The following is a 23460-nucleotide window of genomic DNA, read 5'->3' on the forward strand; positions in this document are numbered from 1 at the left end:
CTGTCTCTCCTCAGCCGCCGTAACCGGGGCCTTCCGCCACCCACCCCGCACCCATTTAATGGCCCGCGCGCAGGCGCGGCGGCGGGCGCGCGCACCGGGGCTCCCCCGCGCGGCGCCTGACTGGAAAGGGCGGGCGGCGGCGGCGAGGCCGCGTTCCCCCCGCTGTCTGGCGGCGTATTCCCGCCGCGGGCATAGCCCGCCGAACCGTCGTCTCACCTTGCGAGCGCTGCGGTGGGTGAGGAAAGGCTCGGGGCGCCCCGAGAACCCGCAGGCACTCTCGGCGGGCAGCCCTGCGGGGGAGGCGGCCGCCGGGAGCAGCGGCGGCGGGACGTGGTGCGCGCCATGTGCCGGGCGGCAGCGGGGCCGGGGCCGAGCCCGCGGCGGGCAAGGGACGTGTCGCCACAGGGCCGCGGCTGCGGGGAAGGCGCGGGGTGAAAGAAGGGCGGGAAGCGGCGGGGCGAACGCGGCCCCCTCAGCGCTTCGGGCCGAGCCTGACACCGGCGGCGGGCGGCGCGGCTGACAGCTTCGCTAGCGCGTTCGTCGGGTTCTCCGCCTCCTCGTACCACACGTTTGCACGGAGTCGTTTACGGGCTCGGGGAAGTCTCCCCCTCGGCGCCCGCTGGCAGCCGAGAGCCTTCGTGTTCCCGCCGTGAGCGGCCCGTCCCGCGCGGGAGGGTGAGGGGGGGTCTGACAGGCCCGTCCTCCGCTGCCCGAGCCGGCCCTCGGCCCTTTCCTGTGGCGGCAGCCGTGCTGATGTACCGACAGGAGCGCAAGCGTAAAATTCCGGTGCCCCACACACGCTGCCCTGTCAGGCTGCACGTATTTTAAAACACCCTTCATCTGTCTTCTGTCAGAAGTGAAATTCGGCATTTCCACGAGCAGGAGGTAAATTGGTGTAGAGAGCAGAGTAGCTTATTCGGAGGCACCCGACAAATCTTTTAGTTGTTGCTAGTAAGGGGCAGAAATTGTTTTCAACATCGGTTTAAGGAATTTACATAGCAAGCAAGATCGTTGCTCCGTTCACCTGCGGAGCTGTTGGGGAGTGGTGTCCCAGCACCGCGGCCTTGGTGCCACGGAAACGCAGCCGAGGCCCTGGTTATCCAGAGAGGTCTCTGTGGGAGCAGGGAAGTTCTTACAGGATCCGGTGAATAAAATTATTTTCTCCCTGATCTCTAATGAAGTTGAATACCAGTATTAAAAGCTGGTTACCCATGCAATGAAAGAAATAAACATTTCAAATTTTTTTCTTAAATAGCAAAGTGCTGTATTATAGATACGATAGTATTGTATCTATTACAAAGTTTCTCCTTCAAACAAGACGCAGTGAGACTCGATAGCAGCCGTTGGGCCGTGACCACTCGCCAAGGGGCTGTAGGAGATGCAGTAGCACGGGCTTGCAGAGGGCCTGACGGTGTTGTGTTCTGCTGCAGCTTTAGTACATGTCGCCTCGTGAGCTGAAATGCTCTTTGTTGGTTCCTAAAGGCACATCTTTTGTAAGACACTGGTCACTGGCTACTCGCAGCAAAGCCCAATGGCACAGAAATGGTAAAATACTTGTTTTCCTCTGCTTGCAGTGCAGCATGAGCGGCAGTTCTGTGCCACGGCACGCTTAGCCCTTTTCCCACTGCTCGGGACGGCGCTTTATGCCTGAAGTCGACAAATATTTGTCCCGGCGGTGGCTGCGCCCCCGGGCACCCGAGGGCCCAAGGTCAGCGCAGGCTCGGCCGGCCCTCACCGGCGCGGGGGCAGCGGGCCGGCCGGGCGGTGCTCCTGCCTGGACGCACACCTCCCCGCCGCCAGGGGGCGCTGCGCCGCCGCAACGGCGGGGGGGGCGGGCGGCGCTCCGGCCGCTCTTTGTGGTGGTGGGCGGGGCTTATCCCGCTCCCCCTGTGAGGGCGGGCAGGCAGTGAGTAACGCGTCTGGAGGGGCGGCCGGTCTGTGCTTCCCCCTCAGGGCAGCGGCCGCCTCCCGCCCCTCCCGGCGGTGCTAGCGCTGGGCTCCACCTTGTGAAGGCGTCCGTGAGAGCGCGGACGTCTCGGTTAGGGAGGGCAGAGCCCCCGGGTTCCCGCTGCTGCCCGCCGGCTTCCGTGTGGTGCGGTGCCGGTGCGGCGCTGCCTTCGCCCAGCCGTTCCCGCAGCCGGCCGGTCCTGAGGGGGAGGCTGCGCCACTGTGGCCGCCGGGTCCGTAGCGCCTTTAGTGGGGCGGGAGGCTCCGTGGCTTCCAGCGGCTCAAGGCAGGGTTTTAGAGCAGCATCGTGTGGTTCTTGAGTCCACAAGCACAAAACCCGTGCACGTTATAATTCTCTGCTGAAAGGGATTTCGTGCAGCAAACTCAGATTAACTGCAGTAAGTTTCTGTGGTTTTGTGGGGGGTTTTTTTCTGTCATACCTTAAACCTTGCTTATAGAAACGTCTGCTTTGGATCTCACAATTACAAGGAGATTGCTTGTCGTAAGCCGGGTGCTTTCACAGAGTCGTACTCTCCCTGAGACCTTTGATGGGTGGAAGATTCTGCGCATACAGAAGTTCTCACTGGAACTGGGTGGAATTCACTGTTTTCTTCATTTCCGTGTGCTTCTGAAGGGAGAGAAGCTTAGTGGTTTAAAAAAAATGGAAAGGAGTCTGATTAGGTACTGATTATGTCACCCTTGATTATTAATTTATTTCTAAATAGGAAAGTTACTATAAAAAGGAGATAGCCTTAAATTATCTTTCTAGCACAGCTTTATTTAGGTAGGCACAGTTGCTGTCTTAGGATTCAAATGGTTATGACTTTATTACCAACAGATTATGTCAGCACAGTGTTGTTCAGATCAGCAAGGCTCTGAGTGTGCAGATTCTTTTCATGTTAAACATCTAGAATTGCATTATGCTATTTGTATGCAGGCTGAGTGAGTGGAATTCCTGTCATTGTTAAGATACAGACTGTGTTTAGTGTAGATCCATTTGATGGATTCATTGCAAATAACAGGAACTGATTTATGCTTTGTCCAAAGCTAATATACAACAGTGCAGAGAGTGCATTTGTTTACTGCAGACTTGGAGCTATAGCAAAATGGAGAAATCCAGAAGCAGGTAAGCAATAATAAGATGGTACCTTGTTAAAGACCTCAGCTGTAATTTATTTTTTTAATTATGACATTTTAGGCGTTCCATGGGACAGAAGAAAGTTGAGTTATTCTCATATGAGGGCTTATCAGTCTCTATGAAACGTTATTAACCAGAAAGTGTTCCTCTTAAAAACAAAACAAAAGCCAACAAACAAACACACCACCCAATTCCCAAACCCATCACAAAACACAACTTTATGTGGCTTTACATTTTCATAACATTCAAATATAAAACTGTTGTTCTTGAGCTTGCTGTATTAGACTGGAACGTGAGATGTTTGGGTATAGTTGTTGGCCCAACCACAGATTTATTCTGTGGTGTTAGTCAGTTTTCTTATTCTTCCCGTGCTTTTATTTTCTAACTTTATAAGGGAGAAATGATCCCTCTTTGACTCTTATTTTTTGTGGTTACTTGCCATAAATTCTTTGGACACGGGCTGTCATCATTACATATGTGTAGCACTTACAGTGTTTCAAATTTACAAATAATCTGTTAAAAATTACATATGTTGGAAAATCATTAAGTATTCACATGCCTTAAACTTTAAAGCAAAACTTTTACATGTTCTACCCGAGCTTGATTTTTTGACTACTTTGTGTTACGTTGTCGTTGCATATAGTCAGACCGGGTTTACCTTTGGAGCAGATTTTAAAGGGAGTTGGGCCTAATAGACGTGTACAGGAACTTGTGCTGAAAGCTATTTTGCATAAATTTAAAAGTGCCTGAGTCTTTTCTTCAAAAGTGCATACAGTTGCCTTAACTGCACATCTTGACATGAACAGAATTCTTTTGACTGCTAGATGGGGCTCACCTCTTTCACAAAATATTCAAGTAATATAGAAGAACAGGAATTTAACTCTCCCACACAAAATATGGGTTTTGTTTTCTTTCATTAGCTTTATTTTAGCTTCTTGCAGCTTGCTGGAACAAGCCAAAAATACTATATTTCTTCCTATGAGATTTTTTTTTGAGGGATGGTATTGGGTTTTGGTTTTTTTTTTCTCCCCAATGATTTGTTGTTAATACTATGAGCAGTTATTCAGCTGAACTCCTGAAACTTAGTAGTATGGATTGTTCCAATAACTTTATGGAACCAACTTTTTTTTTTTTCTGGCTGCAGACATGTTTTTCCTAGCTCAGTTCAGGTGATTACTAGAGTGAGACTTCAGACTATCCTCCTCTTGCCTGTTATGGAATTCAAGAATGTGTTTGTGGTTCTAATGTGTAAATTTTCAGGGTGGTGGTGGTAGTATTTGTTTTGGGAAAGAAGCTTCAATACAACTGGTTCAGCAAGTTTTATCTGGTTAGATTTTTTTTTATCATTCTTGTTTTCAGAAAATTACTGAGACAAAATACTTGCAATTTATAAAAACGTACTTGTTATTTTTCAGATTAGAACTACATGTGAAAGTAAACTGTATGATGGAAAAATATGCCTAATTTTGCTTTTCAATGATGAATATATAAAAACAGGAACAATTTTTTAGTGTTTTTTAAAGAAGAAACACATTTAATTAAAATATGGGCAAAATAGGAAAGAGTTCCCTGTAAAAGAACTCTCTATATAAGTTCATTTCCTGTTAAAATGGGAAATTTCTCACTTTAGTTCCCTAGTGGGTTTTTCAGCAATAGACAGAATACCTTGGTATGTTTGAGAATAAAAGGCAGAAAATGACATTCAAATCTTCTCTGTAAGGGCACGCTGTATGTACACACATGGGAGGGGAAGCACAAATGTATTTTAGTGCTTTTTCATTTCAACTTTAGAGGAGAAGGGAATTGTCCATGAAATGATTGCACTAAAATGTGTCTTCCTGCTTGTCTTGAGGAAACAATTTTAAAATTCCAGAGAGTGAAAAATGCCTGACAAAGAGGCGATAAATGTATTTTACCATCTTGTAGCTGTCAGCTTCTATATGTGATCGTACACCTTTATTATAGATTAATTTACTGAAATAATGCCACTTTGCAGTTAATGTAGTTTTATACAAAATATTTCTTCTTTCCTTTTAAGTTCAAAATCTCTGAAGATGCATGAAATCCAACAACTACCTAGGTGTCAAATGCCTACAACTGGGCAATGTATTGCTCCCCAATCTACCAGACATCAATTTCAGGACAGAGGTCATGACAATCTGGATCAAGTTGGGTATACCTGTCATCAGGAAAGAAGGTTAAAAGAATTCCAAATCAGGTGATAAGTGCAAAACATAATTTTCACTGAATGGAGCAGGGAAATCAGGCCTAAAGAAGTTTGGGGTTAGTAGTACAAATGCAAGCTAAGGCAAAGGTTTTATTCACAGGCATGCTAGGCAGTTCTGAAGATGTCTTGTGGTAACTTGAGGACATGCATTGGCACAGTCAGATTTTGTACGTTTTTGATTTTCTAATGTTAAATAGCCATTTTTAAAATTTACAATATGCTTTGATAAGGGACTGCCAGGTGTAATGATTTAGTTTTGCCTTCCTCTTATGTTTCTTTTGTTTGTTGAAGGAATCTTGACAAAAGTGGGATGGTAATTGTTTAGAGATTAAAAGCCTAATATTTGTTGAACAAGTGTGACTGATCTAACAACTCAGACCTGCTGAAAGAGGGAGGTCCTGTTCATGGCTGTGTGCTTTAATTACCTTGTGCTGGCTTTGGTCCTTATTGGGGCCCTCTGTGAGCCAATTAACTCTTAAATCCATTTGGAAAAAAGGGTGATAATATCACAACTACAGATTAGTGAGTTGAACCGGTACTTGGAGCAGCTTGCTGAGAAGCAGAACTGCTGTGGGGGAGGTAGGAAGAGGGAAGATCTGCTGGTTTCATGGGCAAACATTAGATTGGCTCAAGTATTCTGGAAACAAGTCTGACTCAGCTGGTTGACTTCAGGGGAACGGTTATATTATCACTTCTAAATTACAAAAAGGCTTCCCAGTTTATCAGCACCCTGCTCGTTAGTATCACTGGGTGTAAGTGGGCTGCTTGGAAGATGTTTCAGCTGCCTAGGTTTCCTAAACAAGTATGTCCCAATTCAAATCTTGCAATGATGCATGGGCCTCTATTTATGCTTGGTGAATAGTCTTATTAAAGGTACTAATTTCAGGGTCTAAATATTTTGTATATGTATTGATCTCTGTAAAACCAGACTCTTAGTTTTATTACTGAAACTAGCTTAAAAGTTCCTATTTTTACTGCTGTGTGGAATTTAACAGAGGATGAGTACAAAGACAAGTAACCTTTCCTTATATTCCAGATATCTAGCGAGGAAATTCTTCTATCTGTGGGCAAAAAAGACATTTGGACAAGTTCTCCCTTCCAAAGTCAGGTAGATAAAGTTCTGGAAATCAAGAGTGTTTGGAGTTTTTTGGTGATGTTTTGTTTTGTTTTTTAAAATATGGTTTAGTGCTGTACCATTGGGCTAAGAGAGTACTGGCTGCCTAGAAAATATTTGGATATCTTTTGAGATCATTTGAAGGTTTCTTTGAATACACTTCTTGCTCCTGCTTTTTGTTTGTTTTTAATAATCATGGTTAAACTTTACTAACTAAATTCATAGGAATTGTGGTTGTGTTCATGAAGTTAAACTGTACATGCATATAAATGATGGAGTATGAGTGTGATACCTGCTTTAAATGTAATGATTTTCAAAGTTACAACTAGAGAGAGATCTTGAATTTCAATTCATTTTACTGTTTGCACTGTTGTTCTTAACGTATATCTATATATGCTTTGTATCTGACTTTGAAATACTTGTGGTGGATAATTCGTTTCTGTTAGTGTTCTGTCAGCTACTGAAAACCAATGCTTTGATACTCTTTTCTTGTTTTGCTTTAATTTGCATGTTCATTCTTGTTTGACCACACCCTTGGGAACTGAAGCAGTTCCTAATGAAAGACCTGCATTTGTTACAGTCAGAGTAAGATCAGGTCCTTAGTTCTCCAGTTTCATTTTACTGTATCAAATATGTTCTGACTATGTCTGCCTTAGCTGGTAAATGGGAAGTTGTCCTGTGAACCTTATACCATTCTTGCTATAGCCCATATACTGAATTTGCACTACTTTGGCTTTGTGTAAATTCAGGACAATAGTTATTTTTTTAGGATGAGTGGAAATACATTTTATAAAGTTCAGCAAGGAACATAAGCAATAATTAATTGCCTTTTTTAGATTTAAGAGTCCCCAATTCTCCACAGCTTTTATTTGCAACGTTATGTTAATGTGCCAAGTTGAAAAAATTAACACGTAGCTCATTTCTTTTTTTTCTTTTTTTTTTTCTTTTCTGCTTGAGTGCTTGGAATGACTTAGCAACTTGGCTTGGGGTAGGTAGCTACGAATTGCAACTTGTGAGAGGATTCATATGTGTTTCACTGCGGGACCGCTAGGTATTTTGGGCCTAATCCTGTTGTTGCTACAGACATGACCAATTTCATTAAGCTAGTGGGGTAATTGCAGTCAAAGGTTGTGAGTCTGAGCTTGTGTGCTTTTTGTTTGTTAGCTTGTATGTTTTCATGGGTCCTTCTGTTTTCCTTCTCTCCATCACAAATACAAAGAGATGAGAAATTTTTTGAAAGTATTCATACTCCAGTGGATGAGACTTTCCGGTTCTTAGGCTGCTGCCCAGGTCATCTTGACCACATGAAAAAATGTTTGAGAGAATATTTTAAAATAAAATTACTTGAAACAGTAGATTATGACTATTATTTTTAGTTAGGTGATCAGAATCCTAATTCCCTCATGCAAACCCTCCTATATTTTAATTTTTAGTTGTTCACAATTCAGGTGAAATGTAGCATCACTTCTTACCTGGTCAGGTCTGAGTTAATTAAATCTGGGTATAAAAGTAGAGACTGTTCTACTGAGCTTAAAGAATTTGAAGGTCATATATGACTTGTGAATTCATTTTGTGCATGGCTTAGCATCCGTTGGAAGGAGAAGGTACATGAGCAGATGAACAGCTTTGGTTTTAACATAGATGACATGCAACTTGCTGAAGGAGTTCTTAAGCTTATTTAAGTGTTCTTTGGTAAGATTTTTAAATTTGGGATGACTTAAGATCAGTGTGCTGTTTCTAAGAACACAATGGAAATATCAAAGCATTGTAAAATCTAAAGTAGCTTTTGTATTTATTTCTATACATAAAATATTTTGTGTTAAAATAAAAAAGAACAAAATTAGCAAGGAGAATGCATGTACCACTATCCACTGTGCTGGTGGTTTGAGTAAAACACAGAACTGGGGATAAAAGATGCGAGTTGTTTGTAGATCTAAAGTCAACTGGCACTGATGCTTGGCAAGGCAGTTAACAACATCTTTCTTTCCTTCCTTGACTTTATGTGCAGTATTTACAGTCAGTAAACTGATTGCTTCTTCTTGTACTTCATGGAGTCTTGGAATAAAGTGCCACAGTAGGGTAGTGGTTTTTAAATGCAATTAGATGCTGTTAGCTAATCAGACAAGACTTGAAAAGAGGGAGCATAATCTTCATTAAAACTGATTGGTGGTTAACCTGAAAACCTGTATGAAGTTTCCCATGTCCAAATCTTTCAACTGTTTAGATGTTTTTATGAGCACAAGATTCTTCAAAAAACTTTTGGAGAGTGGAAGGAGTGGTGGACTGTTTGCAGAGAAAGGAAGCTCAGCCTCAGAGCAGACAGCCATTACAGGTTTGTGAAATGACTTCCTATTATTGTGTGTATATAGCAGTATGAGAATTTTTTCCTTAGGTTCTGAAGGAGTTATTAATACCAGTAAGCAAGTAACATTAACAGTACCTCTAGGCCAAGAGCAATGTCTTCATTGCTTATTTTCATATTTTTCTTCCCCTCTTTTTTTTTTTTTTGTGGCTGTTATCTTAGGATGAAGTCAAAATTTCCTATCCAACATATCTTTAGAGTGCGACTGAACTTGCAAGAATCCTACTTCTAGGCATTGTTAGCTATTTCACCGAATGGTGCCTTTTTCATTTTTCAGACATTTACTGTGTAATTTGATATTCAAGGCTTGGAGAGCCTATGTATGCCAGCAACAAGAAAAGAGGAACAAATACTATGTTGCAGAGTCCCATGGTAAGTGTAGAAGTGATGGTAACTACCTTGATTTGGGAACATATTGACATGGGAGTTTCCAAGGGGAATATTTACATAGAATCTCTGTCCCTTGTACATGTTTGCACATTGACCTCCCCCACCCTATGGAAGTGTAATGCTTTTAGGTACAGATGGTTGTCTGTCTAAAGCAGGCAGGGGGGTTCTGTTTGCACTACTGTGTAGCTATATCATTAGTTAGGGATGCCAGTGAATATGCTTAAGAGCCTCTCCATCTGCTCAGAATTGCATTGTTTGTTTTTTGGGGGGTGGTTTGGCTGGGGGTTTTTTTGGATTTTTTTGTTGTTGGTTTCATTTTTTTTTTTACTTTTATCACAATATATGTTCAAATAGATATTTTTTGGATAGAGAATTCCAATAAACATTCTATCAGCTGTGGCTATAGAAATTAGATAATAATTCTGTGGTATTAACTGCACATATTTTATCTGTATTCACTATTCCTTCCAGCTTGTGTCTTGCAATTGAAAAGAAGCCCAAGCTTTTGAAGTGCCCCTTGTCTTATTATATAGGTTCTTTGCTCTGCAATGGATTTGTCCTACTGATGAAGTTGCCTGTATTGGTTGCAACTTCCTTTGGTTTCAGGGAATCTCTGTTTCCCTGAAGAGGAGGATGACCCTCTTTTAAAGATGATACTGTGGTTTTGTTCTGTGATGATATGCAAAATAAGTTAACTGGTCTCTTTGCCTCAGAATATTGTATAGACTGGCACCTTTGGAAACAAACTGATAGGCTATCTAGTTTTTCTCTCTTACTGAGTAAGGCCAGAGAACTTACAGAAGCAGCTATGTGTTACTTTTCTATCTTCTTGACTAAGAAACCTGATTTAAGGTAGGTTAATTCTTGATTCATGAGATTGCAAGGAAATCTTAAGAAAAGTGTGGGTTATTTTTAGTGTAAGTGTGAAGTAGTATAAAATCAATGTTTTTCCTAACAACTTTGCTTCAATAGTGTCAGTTCTGACAAGCCAGACTGTTGTGAGGAGAAAGTGCAGTGCACTGCAGATAGTGGTAAACTGGAATTTGTGACACCGCTTCTGGTTTTAGCTATGTGACCGGTCTGCTAAATAAACTTGACTTGTTTCTGGTTGATTTCTCTGCTTGTAGTAGAGAATAACTCTTGAAAAGCTGATGAACTTTTGTTTTTTTAAACAAACCAAAGAAAATCCTGTAATTCTTACCCAATAAGGTTGTTACACTGAATATTGTTATACAGTTATATACCCTGTAAGCACTGAAGACAAAGCGATGCCATTGTCTGATAATTCACGCTGCTCTGAACAAGTGGCATGATGCTGTCAGCGTTTCAGAGATTCTTGTCGGTGTGACACCCACAGCCGGGGTGGATGGTTGGTTGTGGCTGCAGCTCTGGTGGCTGTTGTTTCAGGGTTTCCCACGAGGTGTCACCATGGGTTGAGGGGACTGGAGGTCAGGGACTAGTGGTGTTAATGAAGTGGTTAAAAATGCCAGATTCTTGCTGTAATTTTTTTGTTGTGCACAGCGAAGAAGCAAAAATTGCTCAGGACCTGGCAGTGCTGGCTGGTTTATGTTGATGTTCAAAGGACAAAACATGGGATGCAGTCTGTGGCATTGGCGTTCAGGGAAAGAAGCTGTTTGCGGTAAGAATGGAGTGGAAATAGGCAGAGAGGCATTGACCATAAGGCCATGGTTTTTACCTGTGTTCTGTTATCTTTTCCTGCAGTGACTTTGTTCTGTGGTTGATTTGGGGGGGGCAGGGGGGAAGGGACAGGGGTCTGAATTCTTCTGGTATGCCCACAGACTGTGAATTTAGAAGATTGTTGTTCATATCTTTTTCCAGTGAGAGGAAGGTGATTTCTTGCACCAAACTATGGAACCTGCATTTGAACGTGTCTGTAACATTGTTTTGGCAGCATATCGTGGGCAGTGTGGAGAAGACAACACTACCAGAACTGCACTGGACATAAAATGAATGTTTTGGCTCTACAGCATTGGGCCCAGAGCCTGCAATTTCGAGTAAGTCCCAGGAGCTCCAGCTACTACCATTTCTAATGTTTAAGTTGCACGCATATGTGACCGATATGTTGCAGATTAATAAAACATAGGTCTTATACTCATTTGCTTTGCAAATTACAGTACTTATGATGGAAGAACATATTAGGACACGAGGAAATGGAATGAAGCCATGTCAGGGGAAGTTCAGATTGGATGTTAGGAAAAAGTTCTTCACTGAGAGGGTAGTTGGTCATGGAACAGGCTCACCAGGGAAGTGGTAACGGCACCAAGCCTGTCAGAGTTCAAGGAGCATCTGGATGACACTCTTAGTCATATGGCTTAGTTTTAGGTAGTCCTGCGAGGAGCAGGGAGTTGGACTCAATAATCCTTACGGAACCCTTCCAACTTGATATATTGTATGATTCTATGAAGGTCAAAACAATTTATTTTTTTTCCCAAGAAAAATTTCTTCACAAGAAATCTAGGCAAAGCAAACTGGATCCATGTCTTATATTTGCTAGGAAGCAGACTGGCCAAAGGAATTATTACTGCCTTATACAGTGCTTGACAATAGCAAAAGTATCAGAGTTCTGTCCACTGGAGAACTAGCCACAGGTAAATAAGAGGTAACAGATGTGTGTTTGCAGCTGTGGCATTTTGAGCAAGGTATGAGGGGTAGCTGCATCCAGCTCTCTAGAATGCCAAACTCCACAGAGGTCCAATCCGCTATCCCATCAGGAGGAGCCTTTGCTGTGAGATGGCAACACTGCCTGTTTGAGGCCAATATTCTACTAAGGAGATAAACTCGTGACGTGGGAAATCTTATCATATCTCAAGATGTGATTCTCTTTTATATGAAAATACTCTGTCTGAAAGAAAGCCGGTTGTCCAAAAAGTGTTATTTTGACCTTTTATTGGAAAAAGTGCAAAAGTATCCAAAAAAAGGAAAAAAGAAGTTTGATATTGACATTCTTTCTTTGACCTTTACTATGCTGACATTCCTTTGGCATTTGTTTGCTGGGTTTTGTTTGTTGGGTTTTTTTTCCCTTGTGGGTAGGAACCTCATTGCTCATGACTTTTACCTTGAGTTTTACATGGAATTTCCTATTGCTTGTGTGTTCTTCCTCTTTTCTTTGTTGTTCTTCCCTAATCTTGTCCGTTTTTTTCCCCCCTTACTGCCCTTCTTCCTCCATTGTTCTGTTAGGCTTGGTTACAGTGGCGAGAGATGTATTTATACAGCCTGAACAACAAGCAGAAGGAGGCTAGAGCAGTAACTCACCATCAGCACTGGGAATTGAAGAGATGCATGGAAGCATGGCTGGGATACTTAAACCTCCAAAGAGCAAAGAAACATCAGAAAGGTGAGTTAGGACAAAACAGTTCTCAGCCCCTTTGCTTAGGGCACAGTGATGTTTCATAGATGCTGCAGTATTTCTGCTTGCTCAACAGATGATGAGATGCAGCTTGGACTGTACACTGTCACAGGCTTGGCTAGCTAAGGTTACATACTGAACTGTCAGGAAGCTCACCTGCTTTCCATGTGATTTAAAAGCAAATGCTTTATGGTTCCCTGGATGAAAACTTGCACATTGCAAATTATATTCTGACAGAGATATCTGTGAGAAAGACACATTCAGGACTATTACCAGTCAATCTATGTGTGGATTTTCTTGTTAATCAGACAATCACAACTCATGCAGGATAGTAAAGACTATTATACTGGTTCTTTTGTTTCTTCCCTTGAAGTCACTGGAATGAATTCAGACATTTGCATGAATTCCCTGTTGATTGGTGGTTGTGGAAAAGAATTCAGTTTGGATATCTGGGAACCAGTAATAGGAGTATGCTGAAATGAAAGCAAGCTTGTGTGTGTTGAGCAAGTGACACAGCATCTTAACTTCCCTTCTTAAGTCAGTACAGTATGTTACTGCTTTAAAACTGCCTTTGTGATCAGTAGGAAGAATATAGTCTGTAGCTGAGTGTTACTGTGAATTCTTACCACCATTTTTCAGTGTTCAAGCTTCTGTCACTTCAGAACCAGTGGCTTAAAAGTCATGGCCTCATCTGATATAAATGAGCCCACGATGGAACAAGTCATGAGTAGTTTGTGTGTTTGTTTTCTAGCTCTGGCCCAAGAGCATCACCGAAGCAGAATAGTCTGGCAGTGTTTCTCTGATTGGCGACTGTCATGGGAATGCAGGAGAAGAATGCATGCTCACCGAAAGGATGTTGAAAAACTAGCAGCAAGGATTGCTGTACGGAGAGCCTTTGCACACTGGAAGCATTGTATCCAGTCTGTATTTAGTCCCTAGCAGGGACAGGTTAAAAGCATTTCTGCAGGGAAAAGATCTGGTTAATAAGCAGGAATGTTATGCAGTAGCGTGGGTGACAACAAATGTTATCATTAGAAAGATGTACGTAAGGCCATACTAACAATTAAACAGTTGCAATTACAGTATGTTAGCCTGTTGACAGCTAAGAGCCTGCAGAAGATAATTTAAGGTTGGAGAGGAATTCCTTACTTAACAGTGAATCAGAAATGTATTGTGGTAAGCCAACAAAATCTGAAAACTTGACTGTAATCAAGACTTGCACATTTAACAGTGCAGGAAATTCAAATATTGAAGCAAATTTAGATGGAGATCTAGTGCCCCTCTGTGGGAGAAGGTTGTGTATATATCAGGATGGATGTTTCTGTGTAAAAGATACTTTAACTCAGTGACAGATGTTGTACTGTGTGTGGAAGAGACTCAACAGTGTGAGCTGGCCGAAAAACACTACAAGCATCATCTGTTGGTAAGAACACTGTTATGTGTCAGGTGGAAGAGGCTTTGGAGAGAATTAAAATACTTCTGACTAGCAACGTGCCTTTAATACCAGTGTTGTGTGGGTGTTAAGTGGGCGATGCACCATTTTCTGCCATGGTGAGTTTGGATTCAGTATCAGGTTTCTAAATTCCAACTAGTCTGGAATCTGCCAGTTGAGTCCAAACAGAGAAACCATGCTGATCTCCAAAGGACTTACTCTTCCAATTGGGAAACTGGTGAAGTGGCAGATGAATCTTGATGATATTGGGTACCATGCTCCCTGGCCATTTCACTATGAGATTGCATTTTCCCCTTGATTTTCCCTGATTTTTTTTTTTCTTTTCACCTCTACCTCAAATGTTTCTGTCTGCTTACACTGTTTTATTACAAGAATTATTTTTTCCTTCTATAGTAATGCATACATCCTTCTTTTCACATGACTCCAAAGATAGCTTATCGCATATGCAGGTAGTTGAGTAAGAGTCGTCTTTTTTTTTTTTTCCTTTTTCCTTTTTTTTTAAATAAAATCCTTGAGGACTGTCTGAAAGATGAGCACTAGCAAACCTCCAGCTTTTTTTGAACTGAATTATTTTCAAGTGTAGATCAGTACTGATCATCAAAAGAGTGGCAGTAAACTTGTTTGGATCATAGATGGAAAGCATTAGTGACTGTAAGAGCACTTTAAGGCAGGCAGGATGCTTTCATCATGCTATTTACCATGTTCATCCCTGAGTCAAGGTATTGTGGGATTGTAGACCAAAAGAGGAGACCTAAGAGGGAAGTGGATCTTTTCTGGTTTTGATAAGGAGAAAGTTATCAATCTTGAACTGAAGGAAAAGATACATTGGGAAAGGACTTGGTAGTGGTCTTGACAGCTGAATAAGGAGTTAGATGTTTCACAACAAAACCCTAGGAAAGTGCAAGGGAATTTTAGTTTATCTGGAGAAGTGACAATTTGTGAGAAGAATTTGATGCATGGCTTTGACAAGATCATAAATCTTAGCTGTTGCAAGGAGTAGCATCAAAGATAGATTGTCTGTAAGGTGCAGCCTGTTCTAAACGTATCAGTGATTGCTGATTTGGATCACATGAAAGTTACTTACATTTCTTGTTGTTACAGAAACTTGGGTTTAAGGGTCTTTGGCAGAATGTTGTGAACACTCGTCTTCAGCAAATGAGAAAAAATCTGTCATACCGTCAGCATCAAGTTACAGTGAGTTTGACTACTTTTTTTTGTATTAGTTTTTCTTGAGCTGTGCTATTGGCTTCCACTTTCACCTTTTTCACAAAATACTTTTTTATTCAATCAGTGGCTTTGTTCCTAAGTACTAATAGCAACAGAAAATCTCCTATGTAAGTCAACTGTCAGATACGTTATTTTAGTTTTCTGTTTTCCTATGTTTATGGTAGTTTTTTCTTTTACCAGAAAAATTCATTGCAGGTTATAAAACAGGTTTGGTAGATGAAGCAGTGCAGGAGGCAACCGCTGCAGCATGCAGTTTTATTAGGACATTTAATAATTTCTTTCTTCACATTCTTCTCCTCTTTGTTGTTTTATTTCAGGTGCTGCAGAAGTTCTGGAACTGTTGGAAGTCCCGTTTGGAAGAGAAGGAGGAAGAACAGCAGCAGGCCTTAACATCAGTCGCTCATGCCCATTATAGGTACGCAGAGAAATACATACAAATGTAGGATTTGTGGGCCTTTGGTTCTCTTTTAAAATCTGTTAATGTCTTTGGGAGCTTGACCATCCTGATGCCAGTTGCTCTTATTTTCTATGAATAATGGACAGTTTGCATCTCCTGTTTCTCTGAAATGTGAGAGAGAGATTGACTAAGCCTAACTCTGAGACTTGTTTAGATTTAAGAGCTGGATTTTTACTGGTTAGAGCAGTAGGTTGCAGCATGAGCCTGGACAAAGCTCAAAACACTAGCTGGTGCTTTACTTCGGGGAGGAGTTGATGGCTCATGTATGCTACCTTTGCTGCTAGAGGTACTGCAAGAGTGAAGGTAAGGCTTTTTTTGTAGAAGCTAAATTTATTTAGTTTTAGGAATAAGTCAACATTAATAAAGTAGCCAGAAGGCTTTTAAATTTGACCTGTGGAGTTTGGTGGGGAGTACCTGTTTGTTATGATGAAGTTGAAAGGGTATATATTTCATTCTTATACTTCCTCTGACTATTAGTTCTTAATGCTGCTTTCAGTTGGTTCCAAAAATGCATGATGTGCAAATACTCTGAACTTTGTTTCCTTAGAACTTTCTTGATTTTTGAGTGAAGCTTAGCAGAAGAGAGTGAGCCCTCTACAAGACAGATCTATGCTACTCAGCACAGCATGCTGTACTCTACAGTGCTCAGATCCTGGAGCTAGAGTTGAAACTGAAAACACTTCAACCACAATATTGTGGTGTTGCTCTCAAACAAATGAAGCCTGTTGAGATGTCCCTGTGTTAGTATATTTGTGCAATGAGCCACACAGAGTTGCTTGGTTTAAATTAAATGCAGGGTAATAAGGGAAGGAAGGGAAGCTTCATTCTGCCATGCAAGCTCATGTGTCACGTTCTTTTTCTGCTTAACACAGTCTGCATTCAAAAATACATTTAACTTTACTAGAGCTCACTACCTTGTGGCCTAAACAGTGTCTTACACTCAATAAAACTTCTGTCTCATTTCTTCTAATCCTCCCAGCAGAGTTTGCTTTAAGATGAGTTGGAGCATGCAACTGCTGCAATGTAACTGACATCTCTCTCACCAAGGAAGGGGTGAACACGTGGTTTGAAGGATCTCGTTGATTCTGTAGCCATACCTTGATTCCATGGGTCAGGAATGCTTTTGTGAGCAATCTTTGCTCTTTAGAGAGAGTATAAATTAAATCCTATTTCCTGAACACAAAAGCACAAATTATAAGTATGTTCCTTGTTCAGAAGTCTAGGGCTGCTTTCCAACCAGACCTAAGTAAAACTTTTATGGCAGTTTACCAGAACTCAGCTTCCCTGTGGGTCTCTGATGCACATACATGCTGTCTCACAAGTCAGTGCTCTGACTACTGTTTCTGGTGGTAAGAGCCAGGAGATAACCCAGAAGAGCCATCAATTGAGATTTGTGACTGTCTACAGATCAAAGGCTCTTGCTGGCAACTGCCAGTACCCTCCAGGAAGACTTATTTAACTAATGTTGTTTACCAATCTTGTAATGAGCTGTAACAGCTACTTACTGAAAATTACCTGCTAAGAATCCAAAATATCTTTTAGACCTCTTTAGACTAGAGAAGAGCTGGGACTAGTTGACAGTCTAATTAGTATGCCCATATGACTGAGTTCTGGAAATAACTGATGGAGTTTGAACTGAGTGCTATTTCCACTAGGCTGTAGCTCAGACTACTGGAGTAGGACGCTTCTACCATATGCTTGTTCTGAGAGAGAGAGATGTATAGTGCTCCGGCACAATTTTTTTTCTCATCCCTGGAGAGGAGGCAGACTAGCAAGTATTATCTTCATCTAGAGAGAAAGAAGCTTTGATAATGAGGGCAACTAACCTGACCTTGTTCGTAAAAGGCGGCTTTGGTAGAATCCCTTCAGTGTTGAGATCAGACCATGCCACTCTTTACTATTTGTTTTTATAACTTTTTTCAAGGCCTGTTATAATGTTTGTTTTGTTTTAGGTTTTGGTTTTTTTAATAAAAAAATAGAGCAGGATTTTCAAAATATTTCAAAGGGAGGAGGGAGTGGACTATATTTACAGTGGAGAAGAAATAAAAGATTGTTACATAATTTTTGCTTTTTGTGTGTTTATAAATAAAATTAATTGATCGGAAGTCAGAACAGTCTCTTGAATGATCTGAATGAAAGCAGGGAGTTCTAATAACTTCAGAAAATTCATTAATCTTGTCTCATGTGTTCTGAGTAAGATTTCAGGGGACAAATTTGATTTTTTAACCCAGAGAATAATGAGGACACATAGCTGCCTGAATTCCAAAGAAGGCTTGAATGATTTGAAAAATCAAGTAACTATTTAAGTTGTAGAGGAATTGGTCTTTTTACATTCCTAAAATCAATCTCTTTTCTGAAGGAATTCTCTCCTGTGCTGACATTCTCCCTTTTTGCTTGCAGGAGGGTTTTGATGAGACGAGTATTTGACATGTGGTTGCTGAAGGTGTGCAAGCTGCAAGAATACCAAATGAGAGAGAAGAGGGTAAATGTAACTCTTCTACCTGGCCTTGGTTAGGAAATGGAGGGGGTGATTTCTTAGTCACTGTCTGTGAACATTGGTTGGCATGAGATGGACTGGAGTGTTGTAAATTCCCTTTACCCTGGTGGGGGATCAAGGCAGGGGAAACAGATTACAACCAATATTTACTAATCACCTTTTTTTTAAGCTGTTGATTAATAATAGAATCAAGCTGTTGTTATTAGAGGATAGCTATTCACACAGTTCATTCACTTATTCCTCACCCAATAAATATGTGTGTGCTCTTTTTCTCACACTCATAGTTACCTGGTTGAAACAATAATAGTAATAAAGAGCCAACCCCAACCTATTGAAGAAGTGCAGGGTTTTACTGACAAACTATTTGCTTCTAGGTAGGTGTCCAGAAAATCTCTTAGGGGGTCCTTCATTTCCTGAGATGAATATAATCGCGTAGTCTTTATATATAGCAGCCACTGCTGCCATTTATGTGGTCTGAGTTACACAACTCATCGTTGATGGTAGCATGTGTGGGTGGCCTTCTGCAGATATGGCTGACTCTTGGTGTTCTGAGATTACCAGTTCTTGTGAATTCAACAGCACTGGCTTCTGGAGCTTATCGTTTTTTGGGAGTCTTTCACATGCTACTTATCAGCTTGTATTTTTCCTCTTTGGCTGGCTGTTTTCTTCTAAAAGTTTCTCTATCCGCATGCATATAGGTACCTGTAGAACACATTCACATAAACTCGCAGCAAAGGGACTTTGACATATATCCATTGCTGTTCAATGTGTGAAGAGGAAAACGAACATTGGACAGTTCTGTGCATGTCACCTTTAAGGAATTGTCTTCTGTTGTTTGGAACTGGCCTGTGTCATGAATTTATTGCCACCTTCTTTCTGTTATAGGCTGTGCTTCATTTTGAAAGGAAACTACTGCATTTTTTCTGGTGCTTCTGGCGTAGAAGAACAGCTGCATGTTTGGAGGAGCAAGAGGGCTTGGTTCGTGCAAAAGATCACTACAGCACCCTGCTACTGCTAAAGACTTTCTGTCTGTGGAAGCAAAATACTCAGGAGAGAAAAACAGAGTAAGAATTTTTTTTAAAGAGACAATTATTTGGACTGGCCCTGTGGTGGCCTACTTTGGACAAAGCAGTATTTAATTCACAATGACTCCTTATCTGTGCTTTAGAATCTGCAGGTTTGTCTTTCAGTAAATGACTTACTGAAAATAGCAAGTGTGGACTCGTGCCTGTGCTAGAGGGGATTGCAGTAGCAGTAACATGGATTGCATTGCAGGAGAAATAATTAAATTATTTTTCCTTTAGGAGGCTCAAGGAGATGCAAGTCTTAAGATTTCACTATTCAAAGTGTCTGCAGCAGTCTTGGAACAAGTGGAGGGAGGTGAGAGAGTTAACTGATGGGAAAGAGCTTGAATCCTTTTCTTACGATCAGATTGATTGTACCCATATGGCTAGAAATTAAATTATTTTAAACACTAGTCATTCGTAAGTTCTCCTTCCTTTCCAGGTGAATAAAACCAGTTCAGTGTGTGCAGAACAGGAATTGTGTAGGGAGGAGGGGGAGTTCCTTGATTTCTTGTTCACTTGTCCAGGTGTATTGGAAATGGGACTATAGCTTAGGAGATTTAGCTGGGAGTATAACCAGAATTAGTGTGATGAAATTGTTCCTAGCTGGTACTGTGTATGTCCTTCTCAAACTTTACTGAAGTTAGAAGTTTGCAGCAAGGCCATGGTGTGTGGTCTGTACAGGTCATGGCAGGCCCTATCAGATGGCATTCCGCTTTTATGCCAGGCATTTTCCTTGCCATGACATGATGTACCAAATGTGCCTTGCAGCATGGCTTGAGAATCTATGAGAAATTTTAGACTTCTTGTTAGTCCATTGGTCTGAAGATGTTAACCTGAGTGAATTGCATCAGTCTTCAAGAGGATTCCTAAAAAGGGCAGAGGGGAAAAAAGCCTCAAGCTTCAACTAGGCCTTTTGGAGGACTGGCAGAGTGCAGCACCAGTTTGAGTGAGAACATATTATAGCAAGAGAAAAGATTGATGTTTCCCCAGAGACTGGGAATGGTCCTTTTCCCTCTGCTCTCTGCTCTTGCCTGTTTTCTTCTACCATGTGTACATATCTTTTTTCTTTTTTTTTCTTTTTTTTTCTTTTTTCCTCCCTCTTTATAGTATGTGGGACATCAACGTGAGAAATGGAGGAAGTTGGTGCAAGCAGACATGCACTATTGGCACACATTACTGGGCAAGACCTTCGGAGCCTGGAAGGTAGGAGGGAATGTCCTTTTCTTTGTGAGACTTGTCTGTGTGTGCTTAAATGTTTCAATGAGAGCTGAAGAGCTGCCATGCTGTCTCACTCTAGACACTTACGCACCAAGTGTGCAAGGTAGAATGGAGGCTATTGTAGATAGGGTTGTATAAGCTCTAGCATTGCTTTTTGGAGCAAAAGAACCAATGTAATTTTGCGTCTTTGGTGAAGGATATGTAATAGCTAGCATTAACTAGTGTGTAATGACTACTCATCTCAGAAAAACAGCATTTGATTTCAGTGGCTATAACTTCTTTTTTTTTTCCCTATACTGTACTGCTGCTACTGCTCTACTAAGCTGCTACTAAGAGCTTCCAGATGGCTTCTCAGAGATGTTGACAGTTGAGGGATATTTTACCTCTCACTGCTTTTCTTGCAGAGTTACCAACATAACATACAGTGCATTCTATACCAAGTAGCTGAAAAGGAGAAACAGCACACTAGACTACTGCTGCGGTAAGCCTGTGTTTCCTTGTGCAGCATGAGAGAAGTGACTGCACTGCAGTCAAATTACTCTTTTTCTTTCACTGCCACCATTGTAAATTTTTGTGTTCAGTAGTGGAAATTGACTCTGCTGTGCATTGCTGTTTCTCTGCAGGTCATCTAGCTAAAAGAAGTCAACCTCTTCCTGGATTGCCATCTGTTTTGCTTTAACTTTTTTTTTAATCTGTGTTTAGTCCCATGAGAGATACCGGACAGCAAACTGTATCGTTCCCTGCAGTGCATGGATTCTGACTGCTATGATATTAAAGCAGCCTGGAAGGTGTAGAGACTGTCTTGCATTATAGTGAGGACAGCAATTAAAGATAATATCACTTTGTATTGGTTGTAGTTGCTTTAGTTTTAACTACCTCATTTGTTTTTATGGTATACAACTTGAGTCACTTGCAGAGCCTGACTGACTCAGCTTAAGATGCTAGATTTAAGGGTGTGTTCTGCTTTTGCACTCCTCTTTTCAGCAGAGACCTGAAGGGGCAGAAGTTGGTTTGCAAGACTGAGTTTATAGAGGCAGCTGGTTTTGGTTCCCCTGTGAGTGGGAAGGTGCTAAATGAATAAGTGAGAATAATTCTTAATGTTTTATGTTTGTTGTTTAATTTTTTTATTTATTTTGCCTTCAGACAACTTCTGTGTACATGGAGAGAAAATGCCCTTGCTCTTATACATGAAGCTAAGGCAACTACACGGGCAGATGAGCACTACAGGAGAATAACCCTGTCAAAGGTAGGGTCTGTATAGCAGATACCAAGGTCTAAGTACAGATGTTAGTTCAGGCAGGAGTCAGGTAATGCAATTGGAAGGACCAAAAACTTCATCCAAGTGCCACTACTAAGAAAGGTCTAAAAAGTGGGAATCCTATCATCTTTTTACACACATCTCTGAAACTGTTGTCTCTGAGTGAGCTCATGGGTTTTCCTCTTCCTTTCTTTCACCCCATTTCCTAGAAGGAAGGGAAAACCAGTAGTATGATACAGCATAGTAGTATTACCTGGGAGGGGGAGCGGGTAGGCAGAGGGACAAAAAAGAAGAATACCTTGAAAAATACTGAGGGGACCCTCTGAGATACTGCTGTATTTAATTTGTAGGAAATTTGTACTGTCCTCCTGAGCCTTATGTGAAAAATGAGATGGAAATGGTTAAGGTGCCAGCAATGTGGAGTACATTGCTTCCCTTCCACAGAACATTGTAGTAGCAGTCTATATCCTGTCTCTTGTTTGTATTGTTTCTTTAGGTGCTGCTACAGTGGAGACACACTGCCTTGCTACAAGCGTATTACCGTCAGCAGAAGATGACAGCTGTGATGGAGATCAGAAAACATTTGGATATAGGTGAGCTAATGGAGATATTAAACTCTCAAAAGATTTATCTGTGTACGATCCTTAAAGACATGGCTTAGTAGGGCAGTCTTTTGTGTCATCTGTACAGATGAAATGACTGGATGGTCTATTAAGCCTACAAAGGATATCCCCGTAGAATGGGAAATGACTTGGGACTCCAGTGATCTGTTGAAGGCTTCTTGCATGACTTTCGCTTCTCTATTGGTTCCTTGTCTATATAAGAGGTGGCAAAACTTCCTTCTTCAAAGGCATTTTCCATTACTAATTTTGAGAGGCTCAGACATCTCTGTTTTGAGGGCGGTGCAAATAATCTTATCAATTGCTGCTTCAGTCTTTCTCTAGTAATTAATACAGAAAGGCCCTCAAAGTCTGCAAGCATTTTTGTGGTACCAGCTACATTCTTGACATAAGGATTCTGAAGCACAAAGAGGGCAAATAATTTCCTAAAGATTATAAAGAATGTTGATGGCAGCAGGGAAGACTTGCAAGTCATGGCTTGCTGTCCGTTACCTAAAGTGTTTCATGATCCTTCTTCCTAGTGCTGAGGATTGTCAGTGTTAAGTATTGCTAAAACAGTCTGGAAGAGCAGCTGATCATTTGATACTCTCAGAGAGAATAGTTTCCTTTAGGTACATTAGTTAATTTATCTTCTTCTAACAGTGTGTTTACAGACCCTGTTTCTTCACTGGAAGAAATTAACTGGGGAGTCTCTGATGCTGAGGGCCCAGCAGCACAGAGCAGCGCAGCACCACCAGCAGCACCTACTCCAGAAGTACCTGCTGAAATGGAAGAAATATCATCAGCAGTGTCTCGGGAAAATGGTGAGAAGGATCAGCAACCTCCTCAGCCAGTGACCCAGGGTGGGAGGTTGTGGGTGTGGAGGAGCAGGCCATGTCCCCTGGTGAAGAGAATGGTAGTCTTGGCTGAGGAGGAGCGTGACAGCCTTGTGCATTGAGGAGGAAGGAACATGCCTGTGTCTTGCCTGAAGAAGCTTTGATAGAACTGATAGACTTAACAAGAAATGACAAGCTGGGCTTGCAATGTGTGGGATTGCTTACAGTTAATGAAATCCTTGCAGGGCTCATAGATATTTGCAAATGGGGTTACACCGTAGGGCACTTAAATATTGAGGGCCT

The 23460-nt window shown here is 41.5% G+C and overlaps 1 protein-coding gene across 12 annotated transcripts in view; it reads left to right on the forward strand.

Moving 5' to 3' along the window:
* The first annotated feature begins 130 nt into the window (after positions 1 to 130).
* Positions 131 to 23460, forward strand: part of SFI1 (SFI1 centrin binding protein) — a 40036-nt gene continuing 16706 nt past the window's right edge. For 6 of the 12 annotated variants that reach the window (XR_008579466.1, XM_054843742.1, XM_054843740.1 and 3 more), the window contains exons 1-21: positions 136 to 2628; positions 2995 to 3073; positions 5124 to 5303; positions 6349 to 6420; positions 8651 to 8758; positions 9066 to 9160; positions 10700 to 10817; positions 11091 to 11193; positions 12377 to 12533; positions 13297 to 13458; positions 13898 to 13968; positions 15100 to 15192; positions 15543 to 15640; positions 18083 to 18164; positions 19065 to 19243; positions 19484 to 19559; positions 20354 to 20449; positions 20869 to 20945; positions 21608 to 21710; positions 22219 to 22315; positions 22985 to 23145. Coding sequence is in view for 11 of the 12 variants with exons in the window: in XM_054843742.1 (XP_054699717.1) it covers positions 3054 to 3073; positions 5124 to 5303; positions 6349 to 6420; positions 8651 to 8758; positions 9066 to 9160; positions 10700 to 10817; positions 11091 to 11193; positions 12377 to 12533; positions 13297 to 13458; positions 13898 to 13968; positions 15100 to 15192; positions 15543 to 15640; positions 18083 to 18164; positions 19065 to 19243; positions 19484 to 19559; positions 20354 to 20449; positions 20869 to 20945; positions 21608 to 21710; positions 22219 to 22315; positions 22985 to 23145 (2148 nt within the window). In the remaining variant the exon portion in view is untranslated. Of the gene's footprint in view, positions 2629 to 2994; positions 3074 to 5123; positions 5304 to 6348; positions 6421 to 8650; positions 8759 to 9065; positions 9161 to 10699; positions 10818 to 11090; positions 11194 to 12376; positions 12534 to 13296; positions 13459 to 13897; positions 13969 to 15099; positions 15193 to 15542; positions 15641 to 18082; positions 18165 to 19064; positions 19244 to 19483; positions 19560 to 20353; positions 20450 to 20868; positions 20946 to 21607; positions 21711 to 22218; positions 22316 to 22984; positions 23146 to 23460 lie in introns of all 12 variants that reach the window. The other 6 variants (XM_054843744.1, XM_054843745.1, XM_054843741.1 and 3 more) reach the window with 6 other exon arrangements.

Source organism: Grus americana, chromosome 16 (assembly GCF_028858705.1).
Source record: "Grus americana isolate bGruAme1 chromosome 16, bGruAme1.mat, whole genome shotgun sequence".
Lineage (NCBI taxonomy): Eukaryota > Metazoa > Chordata > Aves > Gruiformes > Gruidae > Grus > Grus americana.